Source organism: Phascolarctos cinereus, unplaced genomic scaffold (assembly GCF_003287225.1).
Source record: "Phascolarctos cinereus isolate Bilbo 61053 unplaced genomic scaffold, phaCin_HiC Scaffold_4;HRSCAF=312, whole genome shotgun sequence".
In the NCBI taxonomy this organism is placed as follows: domain Eukaryota; kingdom Metazoa; phylum Chordata; class Mammalia; order Diprotodontia; family Phascolarctidae; genus Phascolarctos; species Phascolarctos cinereus.
In genome coordinates, this window is record NW_027555847.1 from 663737462 (window position 1) to 663755166 (window position 17705).

Consider the following 17705-nt stretch of genomic DNA (forward strand, 5'->3'; position numbering starts at 1 on the left):
CTTCCATGAAATGCTCTTCAGCTTATCAACACCTTTCCCAAAATGAGACACCCCCCCCCCCAAGGAACACAATGCCCCAGAGGTGATCTAACCAGGGCAGAATGCAGCCAAGCTATCATATCACCTCCCTCCTTCTAGACACTGTATGTAGCCTAAGTAGAATTGCTCTATCTATCTATCTATCTATCTATCTATCTATCTATCTATCTATCTACCTATCTACCTACTTACCTACCTATCTACCTATTTATCTCTCTAATCCATCCATTTATTCATTTATCCATTTATTTATTTATTTTGCTACCACATCATATTTTTAATTCATATTTAGCTTGTGGTCCACTAAAACCCCTAGATTTTTTTTCATGTGGACTGTTACTGAGTCCTATGGCTCTCCTAGCCCATCTTTGTCCAGCTAATTTTTTTAAACTAAGAGAAGGACTTTATATTTATCCCTGTAAAATAGCTTACATTGGTCAATCCTTTTGCCCGCTAAAGACTTTTGGAGTTCTGATTCTGTCACCCACCATGTTAGCTCTCCTTCCTAGCTTTATGTCATCTTCAAGTCTGGCAAGCGTGTGACTAGTGCCTTCATCCAAGTCACTGATAAGAAATGTCGAATGGCATAGGACCAAGGACAGACAGGTCCCTGGAGCACTCCACTAGGTCCCTCACTCCAAGGCTCCTTGGGGGTACACTCCTTCAGCCAGTTCCAAATCCACCTCACTGTTATTATCATCTATACAGGGGTGTGCTGAGCCACCTTGTACTGGCTCTCTAGGGCTGACTATTAAATTATCACTATGAGCATTGATACTTCAGAAATTGGCTAATGCTACAAATCAGGGATTGATTTATTGTTTCATTAACTATCTAGATTTGAGAAGGTAATGGAGAAAATGTTAATAATGTCAATTAAGCAGAAAAGGGTGTTGTGCATGCATTTTTCTCAGAGAGTTGGTTGGTAAACATTTACTAGCACCCCCCTGCATTTATCCCATATCCCCCACCCCCACCAAAGATATCAGAAGAGACCTTGTTAAGTACATAATTAAAACCTAGTCATACTATGTCTGTGACATTTCCTTGATTTACCTTATAGTGTATAGTATATTCTGTCCAAAAAGTAAATGAGATTAGTATGTCATATCTTGTTCTTGAAGAAAACATGCTAGTTCTAAGTGACCACAGCTTCCCTTTCTAAGTGTCCACACACCATCCCTTTAATAATATGTTCTAGAGAATACATCTTCCTTCATTGGAGAAGCAGGGAACTATGAGTGTAGAACATTACATATGTCAGACTTGGTAGAGTTTTTATTAGATTAGCCCAACTGTTATTTTTCTCTCCTTTTTTATTTTTTTGCTATCAGTGATGGCTCTATGGCAGAGGGTGGGAAGAGAAATATACTGGGAAATCTAGATAATGTAAAACCAAGAGATATTAATACAAGTTTAAAAATTTGCTAATGTGCTCCAGAATTTTGCCAGAAATTAACTCAAGTTCACTGGTCTATAGCTTACAAACCCCACCCTTTTGCAGAGGTCAATAAGACTTCTCCCACCACCGTGAGGTAACTGTTCACATGCTGACTCTCTCCTCCTGAGGTAATTTTATGTATGCAAGGTGACATTCCCTCTTCCCCCCACCAGCACTGACATGTGAGGCACTCAGTCCTCAGGGCTGGCACCAGCACAAGCACCCTTGGGTGCTCACCACATGTCCACCATATGTACCTCTGCACAGAGACACTATATATACTCTAATCCCAGAGGTCACTTTCTCTGTACAACACTAGCACTCTGTCCCTCTCTTCTGAGGTGGCTAATTGTCCTGAGTGACATTCTCCTCTCCCCTCATGAGGTAACTTTTCACAGTTGGCCTCTTTTTCTGAGGTAAGAGTCACCTCCGACAACAGCCCTCCCTCCCTTCCTCCCCCATGCCCCCTGATTCAGCCATGTTCTCCATTCAACCTGCACCTTCTGAGGTAATGATATGACAACAGCCTTCCCCCTCATGAGGTAACTTCCTGTGATAAGCCCCTCTCCTACAGAGGTCACCAGCTGCATATGGGATGTTCTCCTTCTGCCCAGGAGATAGGAACCCATGACCTACTCTCTCCTAATGAGCTAACACATTAACACTCCCTCCCCTACCACCAACACCATGACGTAACTGTCCTCCATCAGAGCATGCCTCCTGAAGTAACTGTCCAAGACCACATCCTGCCTTCATGAGAGGGCCACCTCTATGGTCTATCCTCTCCTTCTGAGGGGGCACTAACTATACAGGATGGCACCCTCTGTCCTCCTCCTCAGGAAGCTGCCCTATGGTCTGTCCCTTGGATGCTAACTGCACACTGATGCTCCCTCCCTCCATCCCTCCCTCCAGGCTACTGACACCCTCCCTTTCCTCTTTGTTCAATGGGATGCTTCCACAAGTGGTCTGAGAGCAAGGTAACTTAAGACCCCTCCCCATTAGTTCTAGGCTCTTTATTGCCCTAACAATGAGCTTAGAGCCCAGCATGGGGAGAATTACCCTTATCCCAGACAATGAGGCAGCCCAGGCAGCCCCAGGCCCTCCCATGAGGGTCTCTCCCAGTGGTGGCCCCACTCTAGTAAGTGCCTTGGCCTGGATCCTGCTGGCACACAGATGGAAACGAAGACATGTTTTCAGAGAGCTAGACCTTTCATGCCCACCCTCCCCTGTCTCTGCCATGCCCCCAGCCCTGCCAAAAGTCCTACAACCTTGGGCAAAATCCTCTTTGACCCTCAGTTTTCCCAACCTGAGGCATATGACAAGGAGGCATAGTCCCAGGTTGTGGGGGTGCTGAAAGTAGTATGCACACTTCCTGTTTCATTTTGCTCTCCCCCAGTCCACCACCCCCACATCAAAATCAAGCCCAGATTCCCATAAAGCCCTTGGATTTATATTCTTCAGATGTAGCAGTTCTCAGTTTGGCTTTTACTATACTCAGGGGTAGCTCCAATTATCTCCAGGGGAGCCGCCAAGTTCTCAAAATACAATTAATCTTCATTCACCTTAATGTAAAAAATAAATGTGTGCAACACAGCACTTATGGAAGGGGAAGGACCACTGAACGTCAGAGCCGGGAGGGAGCCTTGAACATAGAACACAGGATACCAGAGCTGGGAAGGAGGGAGGAGGGACCTGAGAAAATAGGCTGTCAGAGCTGAGACAGATCTTCAAACAGAGACCATGATATGTCAGAGCTGGGGTGCATCTTGGAACATAGAATGTAGAATTCAGAACAAGAAAGCACCTTACAGTATACACCACAGAATAGCAGCTCTGTTAGCCCTTGAGACCAAACCGATCATTATGCAGATGGGGAAACTGAGGGCCAGAGAGAGAAAGGTGAGTGGTTATGTGATGATTCTATGGCAGAGGTCAGGCTAGAGCTCCAGACCTGGGAAACCAGCAAATCAGGCCAATGGCAATAGAGGGGGACAGCCTCCCAAGGGTCATAAACTGGGGCCTAAAGTCACCATTTTCCCTTCTTGGCACATGGGGCCAGTTGGATGCATAAGCTAAAGAGGCACAACTTGGCAGAATAATCCTGCACTTGGAGTTCAGATTCCAATCTGAGGTGTCTGGCCTTGCGCAGACCTCTTCCTCAATCTGGACCTCAACTTTTACTATCTGTGAAATGGGAATGATGAAATGGACACCATGAACTCCCAAGTGTTGCTGTAAGAAAAGTTCATTCATTGTACATCTCAAAATGTAATGGAAATAGGAACAGGCGTCATTAAGGGATCTGATTTTGATGGACCCAAGGTAGACTTTGATGTGCCCCCACCCTAATTTTTCTCTGACCCACTATATTTGCTCTGATCCCTGTTCAAACATCACACAGCACCTCTGAACCCTGTCCCCAAGGGTCATATACAATTTAGTCCAGGCCCAGGTCCTTTACACAGACCTACTCATAAGGCTACAGGGGACACGATTTAAATGCAAAAGTGTCATTTTCTCCATAGATGCACAACTGGCTTTGCGTCCAGCCTGACTCCTCATCCTGTTGCCAAACTCTGATTGATCACCAGTTTCTTGGAAGACTGCTCCATCCCCAGACTGTATCAGTTAACAACCCATGTTCAGAGCTAGCCATAAAAACCTCTTGCAGTGGAGGAGAGGGGTAGGAGGTGAGGAGGGGCGGGGAGGGAGGTTGGCATTCAAAGACCCTGGCAAGGGAAGGGTGGTGCTGTTCTTTAGAGGATAGCATCACAGGAATGCCCTTGCAAAGAGAGTCCCCTGTTTCAGAGGCCAAGTGAGGGGCCCAGAGAGCCAGGGAGAGGTACTAAAGCCTGGTCTGGCCACAGCTCAGGGGCAGGTCGGAGGAGGGCCTGAAGGGATAAGAGGGTGCTTATGCTCTGGGAAGGAAGATTAGAGTGTGTGCATGTATGTGTGTCTGCATGTGTGTATGTAAGTGGAAGAAGGCAAGGAGGATGAGAGAGAGAGAAGGAGAGAGGGAGAGAGAGAGACAGAGACAGAAAGAGACAGAGGCAGAGACAGAGAGAGAGAGAGAGAGAGAGAGAGAGAGAGAGAGAGAGAGAGAGAGAGGGAGGGAGAGAGAGAAGGAGGGAGGGAGAGAGAGAGAAGGAGGGAGAGAGAGAAGGAGGGAGGGAGAGAGAGAGAAGGAGGGAGAGAGAGAAGGAGGGAGAGAGAGAGGGAGGGAGGGAGAGAGAGAAGGAGGGAGGGAGAGAGAGAAGGAGGGAGGGAGGGAGAGAGATAAGACAGAGACAGAGAGAGAGACAGAGAGAGAGAGAGAGGGAGAGAGAGAGAGAGAGATAAAGAGAGAGAAGAGAGAGGGAGAGAGGGAGAAGGAGGGGGAGAGAGAGAAGGAGGGAGGGAGAGAGAGAAATAGGAGAGACAGAGAGAGAGAATGAGAGAGAGAGAGGGAGGAGAGAGAGAGAGAGAGAGAGAGAGAGAGAGAGAGAGAGAGAAGGAGGGAGGGAGAGACAGAGAGAGAGATAAAGAGAAAGAAACAGAGAGAGAGAGAGAGAGAGAGAGAGAGAGAGAGAGAGGAGAGGAGAGACAGAGAGAGAGATAAAGAGAAAGAAACAGAGAGAGAGAGAGAGAGAGAGAGAGAGAGAGAAGGAGGGAGGGAGAGACAGAGAGAGAGATAAAGAGAAAGAAACAGAGAGAGAGAGAGAGAGAGAGAGAGAGAGAGAGAGAGAGAGAGAGAGAGAGGATGACTTGTCCCATATGTTCCTGGAAGTGTCTCTCCTCATTCTCCACCATGAGCAGCAGCATCTCTTGACTCTTCATTTAATTACCATTTGCTTAAAATGTCAACAGGCCACATATGGGATTTAATAGTTATGAGGGAGAACAGAGCAATTATGGGGGGAAAGGCCCCTTTTTATGGCTGAGGCAAGAGAGAGAAACTGAGGAGAGAGAGAAGCTGAGGAGAGAAAACTCAGAGATGGAGATGCCATCCAGGCCACTCATCTCAGAACAGGATTCTTCTGAAAGATCCCTCACTTCCAGGTGGTCCCCCTGCAGGGCCCACCCCGCACTGCTCCCCACCTTCCTACTCCCACACGGATGACCAGAGTTGTCTAGAGAAAACACTCCTTTCCACATACCTCTCATCTTCAGCAGCTCCCTCTTTCTGTTCTGGATCTCCATTTCCTCACCCTCCCCAGCCTCTCTGTTGGATTTTCCCAGCTCCCCACAATCTGGCTCTCCTTCAGGGTCATCTTTGACTCTGCCCTATCCTTCATCCCCCATATTCTGTCCCCACTGGCTCTCATTCAAGCCTTCATCATGCATGTCTCATGGGGTCAGCTTCATGAGCCTCCTGGATGAACTCTCCTCAGCTTTCCCTGGCCAATCTACCCCCCTCTCTCAACCCCCCCCACACCAGCTGCCAAAGTTAGCTGTTTAAAGCACACCTGACGGTGTAGCCTCTTTGCTCCCTGCCTCTAAGATAAACTACAAATTCCTCAGAATGGCATTCAAGCCCTTGCTACTTAAACTTCCATCCTCACAGTAGAAAGTAAGTTCCTTGAGGGCAGCAAGTCCTTTTTAATTGTCGCTGGCCCCCTTCTCCTGTTGGTGAGTTGCTTCTGGAGCCTCCGTTTTGGAGATGGGGCCAGGACAGCTCTGCTTAGTTCCTTTTTGAATATGGACTTTGCCACCCCCCCCCCCAGTAGGGGATACCTTCCTTTTATGCCTTCAAATCCCTTGCTCCTTGAGGGTAGGAACTGACTTACTTTTCATTTGTATTTGTATCATAACCAGCACTTACAATACCTGACACATAGTAAGTGCTTAATAAAGGCTTCTTGCCAGCCTGCCTTGCACATAGTAGGTGCTTCATAAATGCCCACTGGGTTGAGACTTATTGTGCAACCTTGGACAAGACTCACCCCTCTTGGGGTTTCATTTATTTATTGGACCAGACAGACCTGATCTCCCAGTGAAGAACTTCTACCAGTGAGAATCAGCAACCTTCTGACACTTAGAGAATTGATGGGGTAATGGGTTAAATGGGGCCACTAGGTGGTGCCATAGTGCATAGAGCTTCAAGCCTAGATTCAGGAAGACTCTTCCTGAGTCCAAAGCTATGTGATCCTGGGCAAGTAACCTCTCCCTTTTTGCCTCAGTTTCCTCATCTGTAAAAGGAGCTGGAGAAGGAAAATGGCAAACACTCCAGCATCTTTGTCAAGAAAACCCCAAATGGGATCATGAAGAGTTGGACGTGACCAAATGATTGAACAACAGTAGGCTGAGTAAGCTGTTATGTAATCAGAGGTGACTCCCTGAGGGAAAGATGGAGGAAAAGAACTACATGTGCCTGGCAGTTCAGATCATTGCCACAGCCTTAATCACCATTTCCCCTCAGACCCTGATGGGCACAGCCCGTGAGCCTGAGCCCAAGAGCCTGGAGAATGACTGCCCCTCAGACCACCAGACCTGCTTCCAACAAAGCCATTACTGAGGGGAGAAGTCAGTGTGGATATGGGGCCCACCTTCCTCATCACTGGGGATAGCTGTGGACCAAGTGCCACCAAGAGTCAGATAGGGATGAGAGCCCTAGGAGTGGCAGCACCTTCCAGGCCACCAATCCTGCCTCTAGCCCAGTCCCAATAGCCATTGTTCAAAGAGGCAATTCCTATGGAGAAGGGGCCAGCCATCTCTGCCAACTGCCACACATAGGGCAAGCACACCAGCCTAGCTGAAGCAACATGGCTTCCTGCGGGAGACACAAGGCACCATCGACCACCATCACTATATTGACCACCATCTCTACTCAGACCCTGATGGGGACCACCCCAGACTCTGAATCCAAGAAATTTAGAAGTAGCAAGTCTTCCAGCCCAGTGCCCAAAGCCATTAATGTCCTGAGAAGATGCAGCCTTGGACTTTGCTCCTGCAGGGACTACAACCACAGCTACTGAAGACGGAGAAAAGAAATCTTGCCATGAAAGTCCTTGGCAATGTCAAGCAGTTCTACATCAGAAACAGATAGGATTTTTGTCAGTGGAAATGACATTTAAAAAGAGTCATTACCATCTGCTTTGCTGCTGCCCCCTAAGGACCATGGGACCTTTCCATCTGAATTGCAGCTGAAACCTTTCACAGGTGTTGTCTTCCCCATTAGAATGTGAGCTCCTTTAGGGCAGGGACTGTTTAACTTTTAAATTTGTATTCCCAGCATTTAGCAGGGTGTTTTGCATGAAGTAAGCACTTAAATTCATTCATTCATTCACGTGTGACTTGAACCCAGGTTTTAGTGATTCTAAGGCTAGCTCTTTTATCTATTATGCCATAATGCCTCTCTAAGACCCATTTTTAGGTATTTATTTTCCTATAGGTCTAGTGTTTGGGGGGGGTAGGGGTAGGAGTGGATTGTAGAGGTATTGTTCATGACTACACATGGAAGGTAATTAAGCTCCCTCAAGGAAGATGTGGGTTCTGGAAATGGATCTGATCACTCTAGGAATGAATCACAAGGTTGAGGGTTGGAAGGGACTTTTGATTTAGTAAGAACACATTTATTAAATGCCCACCATGTGCACAGTTCTGTGGATATGGAGGCTGGAACAAAATGACCCCTGTTCTCAAGGAGCTCACAGTTCGATAGGGAAGACCACATCCAGACAACTAAGAAAGGTAAGATACATACAAGATGAACCGGAGATAACCAGCAGAGGAAAGGCACTAGCACTGAGGAGGATTGGGAAGGTCTTCCTTTGGGAAGTGGCATTTTGACTGAGATTTAAAGGAAGCTGGGGATGGTTCTTGGAACACAGAAATGTCAGGGCTGGAAGGGACCCTGGGGACCACCTAGATGAGTAGTACCTAACCTTTTTATGTTACGGACCTCTTTGACAATCTGGTAAAGCCTATGAGCCCCTTTACAGAATGTTTTAAAGTGCATAAAACAAAACAATTGTATCAGAAAGGAAACCAATTATATTGAAATAAAGATGTAATCCCCTCCATACAAGTTCACGGACCCCCTGAAATCTACTCATAGACCCTATGGGTGTCTGTGATTTTCAAGCTAAGAATCCCTGATATAGATGGTCAACTATATAATTTCATAGAGGAGGAAACTGAGCCCAAGTTGTGGAAGGGATTTGTAACCATCTTGGCTGGACCAGGACTCCAGCGCAGTCAGTTATCAGTACCTCTGTTCTCATTTTTTGGAAGCTTTGTTTCCTACCTTGAGAAAGGAGGGAGGCTTTCCAATGGACAGATGGACAGACACTTCTTCCTCAAGGAAGCTTCTTTCCCTTGGATGCTGGCCAAGGTGCTGATAATGGTCCCTATTTGACCTGGCTGGGCCAAAGGCATGCCAATAGGTCCTCAGGGAACTTAGTCCCCAGTTGGGTACTGGCTGATCTCTCAGGAAAATCACATTGGCCAAGGAGCCCAAAAAGCAGGTGATGGTGGAGTCCCTCCCACCCACTGAGCAAAGAAGGCAAGGAAAGACCATGTACAGTATTTCAATAGTGGAGCTACTTAGATTTATTTAATTTGTCGGTGAAGCTTAGATCCCATGAAATTGACACAGCAGTAGCCCCAGAGTTAACATGACTCTTCAGAGGGCTGCAAAGAAACATGGGGTATTTTTTTTATCCTCATTGTACTTGACCTGGAGCATGGTGAGGTGATTATAGGGCCTGCCTTCAAGTCAGGATGGCCTGGGTTCAAATCTTGCCTCTGACACATTCAAGGTATGTGATCTTAAAGAGTTGCCTGGGTCACTGAATGTTTAAGTGACAAGGCACTTGGTACTCCAGGAAACTGTCTGAGGCAGGAGTTACAGAAAAATAGATGACTCACTTTGACAGAGGCAGTCTCCATACCAGGAGCTCCCTATTCTGATAACATCATAAATTTGACCTCTCAAAAGCTACAGTTACAGCAAAGGGATACTGTGTCCAAAGTCTACAAATTAGTTTAAGTGAAATTCAGTCAATCAATTAGTAAGCATTTATTAAGCACCTCCTATGTGCCAGACACTATGTTAGGCACTGGGAATTGTAGTTCAGTCATATCAGTTGTGTCCTACTCTCCATGACCCCTTTTGGGGTTTTCTTGGCAGAGACACTGAAGCGGTTTGCCATTTTCTTCTCCAGCTCATTTTACGGATGAGGAAACTGAGACAAACAAGGTTAAATGACTTGCCCAGGGTCACACAACTTGTAAGTGTCTGAGGCCAGATTTGAACTCAGGAAAATGAGTCTTCCTAACTCCAGACCTAGCCCTGAACAAAGTACAAACTACTTTTGGGTAAAAAGACAAAAGGCCAAAAAAGTCCCAACCCTCAGGGGGCTGACATTTGAGATTGATGGCTATGATGTATACACGTAGAAATAAACACAGATACAGATATAAAAAAGATCATTTCAAGGGAGAAGGGAAGGACCTCATGTAGGAGTAGGCATCTGAGTTAAGACTTGAAGGAAGCTAGGGCTTCTGAACCAGGGAAGTGAGGAAGAGAGTGTATGCTAGGTATGGTGGACAGCTACGTGAAATGGTGTGTTGTATGTGAGAAACAGTCATATGGCTTGTTTGTCTGGACTGTAAACTGTGAAAAGGGCTAATGGCGGCAGGTGATAGCACTTCTCTCCCTGCCTTGCCTTTGATGACAACTGGCCCTATCTAGCCAGCCTCACCCTCTAGCTCTGTTCCTGTCACCTGACCCATATTTCATTGCCCTTTCACTCACTTCACTGATCATATCTTCAACTTCCTATCCTTCCCTGGCTGCCACTTCCCTTTATGGGCTCTCTTCCCCCTTTAGAATGTAAGTTCCTTGAGGGTAGGCACTGACTGTCTCACTTTTTGTATTTTTATTTTATGTTTGATCCATAGTAAGTGCTTAATGCTTTCTCATTCAATCAGCTAGAAAGAAAGATTACAGCCAGACTATAGAGGATATTAAATGTCTAACAGAAGAGTTTATATCTTGTCTCAGAGTTCATAGGAAGCCACTGTAGTTTATAGAGGAGGGAAAGTAACTGGGTCAGCTTTGTGCTTTAGGAAGCTTGGCACCTACTATGGCTGGGTGTGGTGGTGCAACTCGCACTCAGGCTGGTGGATCCCTTGAGTGCAGGAGTTCTGAGCAGCAGTGGGCTAATCCATTTGGGTGTCCACACTATATGGGGTATTAAGATGGTAGGCCCATGAGCACCAGGTTGTCTAAGAAGGGACAACCAAAACCAGCTTCCTTTTATGGAAAGAGGAGCAGGTCAAAGCTTCCATGACAACCTGAGTAGTCCCTGTATTTCCAACCAGGGTAACATAGGGAGATCTAGTCTTTAAAAGAAATGATAAATGTATATCACTTCAACAGCTGTATGGAAGATAGATCAGGCAGGTAAATTTAATGGACTTTGATGACTGTCTATGGTGCTTAATGAGCGCCGACTCTATGTAGAACCTATGCTCTATGCTAGACTTGAAAAAACAAAATAAAACACCGACTTTGCTGGTAAATATGGCACTCACTCTACTCACCCCTCATTTCTTTTTTGCCTTTCTTTGTATCACTAACACAGTAGCACAGCACATGCTTAATACATATTTGTTGACTGACTGATTTCTCTAGCACTAAGCCCTGCCTTCCCAATAATCCCAGGAAAGGGCTGTGTGTCATTGTTCCCATTTCAAAGTCAGAAGAGACTTGGGCTCAGACTTGGGCTCTGACACTTACAAGCTGTGATCCCTATCACCAGGCCTCAGTACCCTGGCCCTAGTTCCTGACGAAGTCAATCTACTTAGCTCTGGAGCTGCCGTGATTGGGGAGACTGAATTAATGCAAACTTATTCCATGCTCTGACCCCTCCTCCCCATCTCACTGGCCCTAGACCATGCTTCATGTTCCCATTGAACCATCTAGGAATGATTATTCCCCCCCCCCCCAACAGGTCATCTTGCCATGCCAGTCTTTCATTTATCATCTGTGTGCCTTCCTCATAAAAGTAATCAGCTAATAAACATTTATTAAGTGCCTACTACGTGTCAGGCACTGTGCTAAGTGCTAGTGATACAAAAAAAGGCAAAAGATAGTCTCTGCCCTGAAGGAGTTCACAGTTTAATGTGAGTTACATGTAATCTCAAGCACTTACGGGTAGGGAGAACAAAGATCATTCCCATTTTACAGATGAGAAAACTGAAAAGGAAGGAGGCAACTTAGTCAACAAATCATTAAGCATTTATTAAATGCTAACTATGAACCAGGCACTGTATGCTAAGTGCTAATGCAAAGACAGTCCGTACCCTTCATTACAGACAGTCCCTGCTTTACATTCTAATAGAAGAAGACAACACATAGTAGGGAGTTGAAAAACAGGAATAGCGATGGGGAGGGAGGGCATTCACATGGAGGCATGGAGGAAAAAGAGGTCTGGGGAGTCAGGAGTGTGGCCCAGAGAGGAATGAAAGAATGACCACTGTAGGCCTTATAATAGAGGTTCCAGGAGGAAACAACCAATCAGGGAAAGGGGCTACAGGGGTAGAGGGATCTTCCAGGGCGAGAAGAGTGTTGGACTGGGGGGGCATAGCATAACAGAAACCCTAGCTAAACCGTTGACTCTCTCCTAGCCTCAGTTTCCTCATCTGTAACATGGCAGGCTCAGACTAGATGACCTTTAAGGGCATCTTTGGGCTTTAAATCCTACCTAGGCAGTATGATGTTACAAAGTGGGCACTAGACCTGGAGTCTGGAAGATATGGGTTCAAATCCAACCACCTACTCTTACCAGGTGTCAAATCCCTTCACTTCTCTATAATGTCTTCATCCATTTAGCTGGGTTAATACCCACTGATAGCAGTGTTGTGAGGCCAAAATGAAACAATAAATGTAAAGCACTTTGTAATATAAACGTCAAATTGATGGGTAAATATCCTTCCATCTATCCAAATCTAGCCCTTCTTCTATGCCTGAGCCCCCAGGGCAGATCATACAGGGAATAAAAGGAGATCTCTTCTGAACAGGGAGGCTTAGGGGGCCAGATCTGGAGGTCTCACCTTTTAGGTCTAGACTTCTCCCATGGTGTCTTTGCTACTGGCTTCTGTAGAGGCAACAGGGACATTCTTCTGGAATCTGGACCCAGCCACCTCCATCATAGGATAGGACAGGAAGAGGGGAAGCTGTCTCTGCTACCTCTAACTGCCTGTTATGATCCAAGACCTCTGCTTCTATCTTTAAAGCCAGGTATATCAACCTGCGTTACCTCCTTGGGGGAGACCGAGAGAATCTCAGACTACCAGAGTTAGGAACAACTTTAGGAATCAGAGTTATTCATCCTTCTCCATACACCTCCCAATACACTTTTCAAATGGGGAAACTGAGGCCAAAAGAGGAGAAAGGATTTGCCCAGGGTCACATAGTAGGACCAAGAATTGAACCTAGATATTAGGACTTCAAACCCAAGTTCACAATGCTGGGTTTCTTCTAGTTTCTCTCATTGGCAGGTTCCTTTCCTCCCCATAGCCTGCTTTGTCCACTTGGGTGGAAGAATTAGGAGTACCAGGGGGTGAAGGTGCAGAGGTAGGGAAGAGATACCTCAGGTTGTATGGCAGTATGGAGGGCAGGCTCCTTCCTGTGTCCAGAAGTTCTAGATCATTCTAATCTGTTCCATTCTATTCTAATCTGTTCTAGTTCATTCTAATCTGTTCTTTTTTAGTCTGTTTTGTTTTATTCTACCCTTCTCTTTAATCTATTCTCTTCTAGTCAACAAGCATTTATTAAACACCTGCCAAGTACAATACTGTGTGCTAGAGATGCAAAGGCAGAAATAAAGAACAAATTCCTGCCCTCAGGAATTACCTTTCCTTGGGGGGCACACATAAACAAAAGCCACAAAGCAGTTAGGGGCAGGGGAGAGGGAGAAAAGAAGGGAGAGGGAAGAAGGGAAGAGGGAGGGAGAGAGAATTAACAGATGGAAAAAGCCTCATGGGGGAAAGAGGTGGCATCTGAACTAAACCCAGGCCCCAACCAAACCAGGGACTTGGATGGTGCAGAGTGCTCAGCACCCTGTTGGGTTCCAGTTCCGAAGCCTTTAAGAGGTAGTAGTTTTGTTCTAGTGTTGGTGCTAATTAATGGGAGTGCAGGGTGGTAGCAAGGATTTGAACCCAGGTCCTAAGAGATCTTTGATTTGCACCAGGTCCTAAGAAAGGCCCAGTAGCTGGCAGGCCCTCCCCTTCAACATGTCAGAAGATACCAGTGTATATGTAGCACCCAGGGAATTCTTGCTCCTCCCTCCCCCATCTCCAACCCCAGCAGGCTGATTCTGGCTGTCAAGGCCCATCCCCAGGGCCCCAGAGCCTGGGAAAGAAGTTGGAAGCCATTGGAAGGTCCCAGAATGGTGTTTTTCCTGAATCTCTTATTAGGGAAGGTCTCCAGCAAAACCAAGCTTGGCCTCTCAGCCATTCAAACAGGGCCCAGGCCCTCTTCCTTCCCTCTGATATCTGGCACTACCGTTGTGCAGGGACTAATCCTAGGAAAAGAAAGGAAAGGGGACTGGCTGGGAAGGGGGTGGTGGCAGGGGGGAGATGGGAGCCAAGCTAGAGAGAGGCAGGGAGATGAAGGCAGGATGTGTAAGAAGTCTGGCAGGCTACCCAGACAGCTCTGTGTTCTGGGGGAGGGGGAGAGGAGAGGGGGTTGTGATCAGTGATGTCACAATGAGGGGCCAGAAGGATTCTAGATTCATTCACCTCCCCCAACAGACAGGGCCCCCAAGAGGTAGGGGGAGAGACTGAGAATTACGGGGGCCGGAGCAGGAGGCCAGTGGGTGCAAAGGAGGGCATCAGGAAGATGAGATGCTCCCTCCCCTAAGTCCCCAGAGGTTAGTGACTGTTGTGTGAGGCTGCTCACTCTCTCTTGCCTCCAGGCTTTGCTCCATCTCCCTGGGAGGCCCCCCTCTCCTAAGGCCCCCTGTCCCTGTTATGGCCCCCCAGACACTGTGGCCCAATTGAAATCTAGCTGACTAAGGCTCCTGCCAATGAATGGGGGATGTAAGCATCTCTCCAGAACTCTAGCCATCCACTGACAAGAACCTGGGCCCCCACTCAAGCCCCACCACTCCACACAGGAGCACTAAGTGTGAGGCAGTAAGAGGAGAGTAGGACCCCATTCATCCCCCTGGCCAGGCCCTGCTGGGGTGGAACCCCTCCACAACACAGCCAGCCATGGGGGCAGTGGGGACACGGGCTATGGCCCTCCACTTCCCAAGGCCTGTGGCATTTCTTCTTCTACTACTGGAGCTGCCAGCCGGCAAGGCCCTGGTCCGGGCAATGGCCAATGACAGTGCCAGCCCTGTGGACTTCAGTGATGCACCTGCCCTGTTCGGGGCTCCCCTGTCTGAAGATGGTGTTCGAGGGTACCTGATTGAGGCCCAGCCACCCAATGCTTGCCAGCCCATTGAGGGTCCGATGATATCCAACCACTCCCTTGGCTCCATTGCTCTGATTCGCCGCTTTGATTGCACCTTTGACCTCAAGGTCCTCCACGCCCAGCAGGCTGGCTACCAGGCAGTCATTGTGCACAATGTCCACTCCAATGACCTGGTCAGCATGGTACACGTATATGATGACATCCGGCAGCAGATTGAGATTCCATCGGTCTTTGTCAGCGAGGCCACGTCAAAGGACCTCCGGATCATCCTGTGTGGCAACAAAGATGCCCATGTCCTCCTCTTGCCCAACCATCATCACTACCCTGAGCTCGACTGCCACCCCGTCCTGTCTATCTCTTGGGTGCTGGGCTGCATGATGACCCTGCTGATGTCCACGCTGCTCATTATCAGGAGGGTCTGGCTGTACTGGTGCCGGTGGCGGGAATGGGGCACTGTGGCCAAGACCCCCAGCCGGAAGAAGACGCATATGCGTGCTTTCACCCGCCAAAACGACGTCTGTGCCATCTGCTTGGATGAGTATGAGGAAGGGGATCAGCTGAAGATCCTCTCTTGTACTCACATCTATCACAGCAAATGCATCGACCCATGGTTCTCCCAGACCCTTTGTAGGACCTGCCCTGTCTGCAAGCAGCCTGTGGTCAGTACTGAGGAAGGCTCTGACTCCAACCCAGAGAGCCTCAGTGAGGATGAGTCGGCCAGGTCAGGGCACGACCACCAGGCAACAGAAGTGCTGCCCCTGGTCCGTCAAGTGCCCTCCCGCACAGATAGCTCCAGTCACAGGACAGAAGACTCAGAGACTGAGGAGGAGTCCTCCCTACCCTGAGAAGTGCTCCTCTCAGGCCTCCTTGCCCCAGACTTGGCTCTTCCCTTCCTCCTTCCCCACACCCCTATTTCTTCTTTTTCCAGCCAGCCAGCTGCTCCCTAGAACCTGGCTGAATATCACCATGTACTTTTGTCTGGCACAGTTCGGCTTGCCTTGGTAGAGAAGCCCAAATGCTGCAGTACCTGTTTGGAAATGTAAAACTTTATAGGCTGGAGACAATAAAATGCATTTGGAATCATGCAGGTTCTCTGGATGTCTAGTTGAAACCCTGCCTGGGCAGATTTTCTTTGACCTTATCTTCCCCCATGGTTTTTGTTGAACCTCTAGCTGCCCAAGCAGGAGAGGCTGATACCCTCACAGCATTATAGAATCTAAAAATGGAAGTGGCTTCCCAACCCAACTCAACCCTTTCATTTTACAAATGGAGAAACTGAGGCCTAGAGCCAGGGAGTAACTCAGCTCTGCTCACCCACTGCACCACACACTGTACAATGAATTCCCTCCAGAGGTATCAGATATCTCTCCTAGAGATACCACTAGACATAAGAGTGATGGCTGGAAAGTGCAAAGGGGTGTGTGTGGGGTGGGGGGGTCAGAAGAAGCTTCCTCCAAATAAGATGGGTTCCTTTTGGGGGGAGGTCTGGAGAACCACTTGTCAGGTATGCTAAAATAGGGTTTGTTTTCATTGTATATGTTAGACTATCTGGCCAATGAAATCCCTTCCAACCCCTAAATTCTATGACTCTGGTATCCAGGGGGCTGGCCTTTTCAGGTATTCAAGGGGGGCACCAAGCAGGACCTTCCTTATTCATAGTGGGCTCAGTGTATGAGTCGAGGAGGGAGGTGAGGGAGTAGTTCCCAGCTGTTTTTCCCAGGGGTTTATGGGTCATGGAATGCAGATCTGGAAGGGAAGGGACAGATCAGACCCAGCATTCGAACCCCTTTTTCTGACACCAAATGCAGCATTCTGTGATGTCATATTCCAAGGGTCTTTCCTCTTCTGTTGAATGAGGCTTAGGTGTGCTCCATAATCTAAGGTCCCTCTACATTCTCCATGCTGCTCCTCATTCCAAGTCAATAGAGGAGTTAAGTAGCTAGCGAACAGGAGACTGATAAGCTTACAAGTCTTAGAAACTGAGGCATCTAGCACACTGACCACCCTGTTTATTACAGCTACCCAGCCACATATGTCTTATGTCCAGAAGCCAAAGAATACTCTGAAGGTGAGGGACATGAGCTGCTGCTTGTGCCCACATCACAACCCAGTCCAGGGGAGAGCCCTGACCTGACTTTAATAAGTTTGCTGAATATCAATGAATTACTACACTTGCATTCTGTCACAGAATGTAGAATGTCAGAGCTAGGGAGGAGCTTGGAACAGAGACTAGTAGAGCTGGGAGGGGGATAACCTTAAAATATGAAATATCAGAGCTAGGGTGATCTTAGAACATGGAATGTCAGATCTGGGAAGGTGCTTGGAACAGAGACCATCAGAGCTGGGAAGGGGAGAACCTTAGAACATAGAATATCAGAACTGGAGCGACGTTAGAACACAGAATGTCAGAATTGGGGGGACCTTAGAACCCAGAAGGTCAGAGCTGGGAAGGTGCTTAGAACCCAGGATGTCAGAGCTGGGGGGAACCTTAGAACACAGATGTCTGAGTTGAGGGGACCTTAGGATACACAATATCAGAGCTGGGGGGATCTTCGAACAGAATGTCAAAGCTGTAAGAGGTCATTGAACATATAATGTTAGAGCCAAGAACTTCTCTTAGAACATAGGATGTCAGAACTGGGCAGGAGGTAGGGGATCTTATTCTCAAGATTTCAAGGCTATAGGGATCTTAGAACATACAATGTCAGCTAACCTTAGACCATAGAATGTCTATATTGGGAGGGGTTTCAGAACATGGAGTGTCAGGGACAGAAGGGATCTTAGAACAAAAGAACAAAGAACCCCAGTAGAATATAG

General features: G+C 47.5%; 1 protein-coding gene across 1 annotated transcript; it reads left to right on the forward strand.

Annotated features, from left to right (window-relative positions):
* The first annotated feature begins 14157 nt into the window (after window positions 1-14157).
* ZNRF4 (zinc and ring finger 4) lies at window positions 14158-15966 on the forward strand. The gene has a single exon (XM_020971470.2). It carries the CDS (start codon window positions 14684-14686, stop codon window positions 15731-15733), a length of 1050 nt encoding a protein of 349 aa, XP_020827129.1. The 5' UTR covers window positions 14158-14683; the 3' UTR covers window positions 15734-15966.
* The last annotated feature ends 1739 nt before the right edge of the window (window positions 15967-17705 follow it).

Excerpts from the sequence above, each read along its gene's own strand:
- ZNRF4 (XM_020971470.2), top strand. The coding sequence starts at position 14,684 with ATGGGGGCAGTGGGGACACGGGCTATGGCCCTCCACTTCCCAAGGCCT.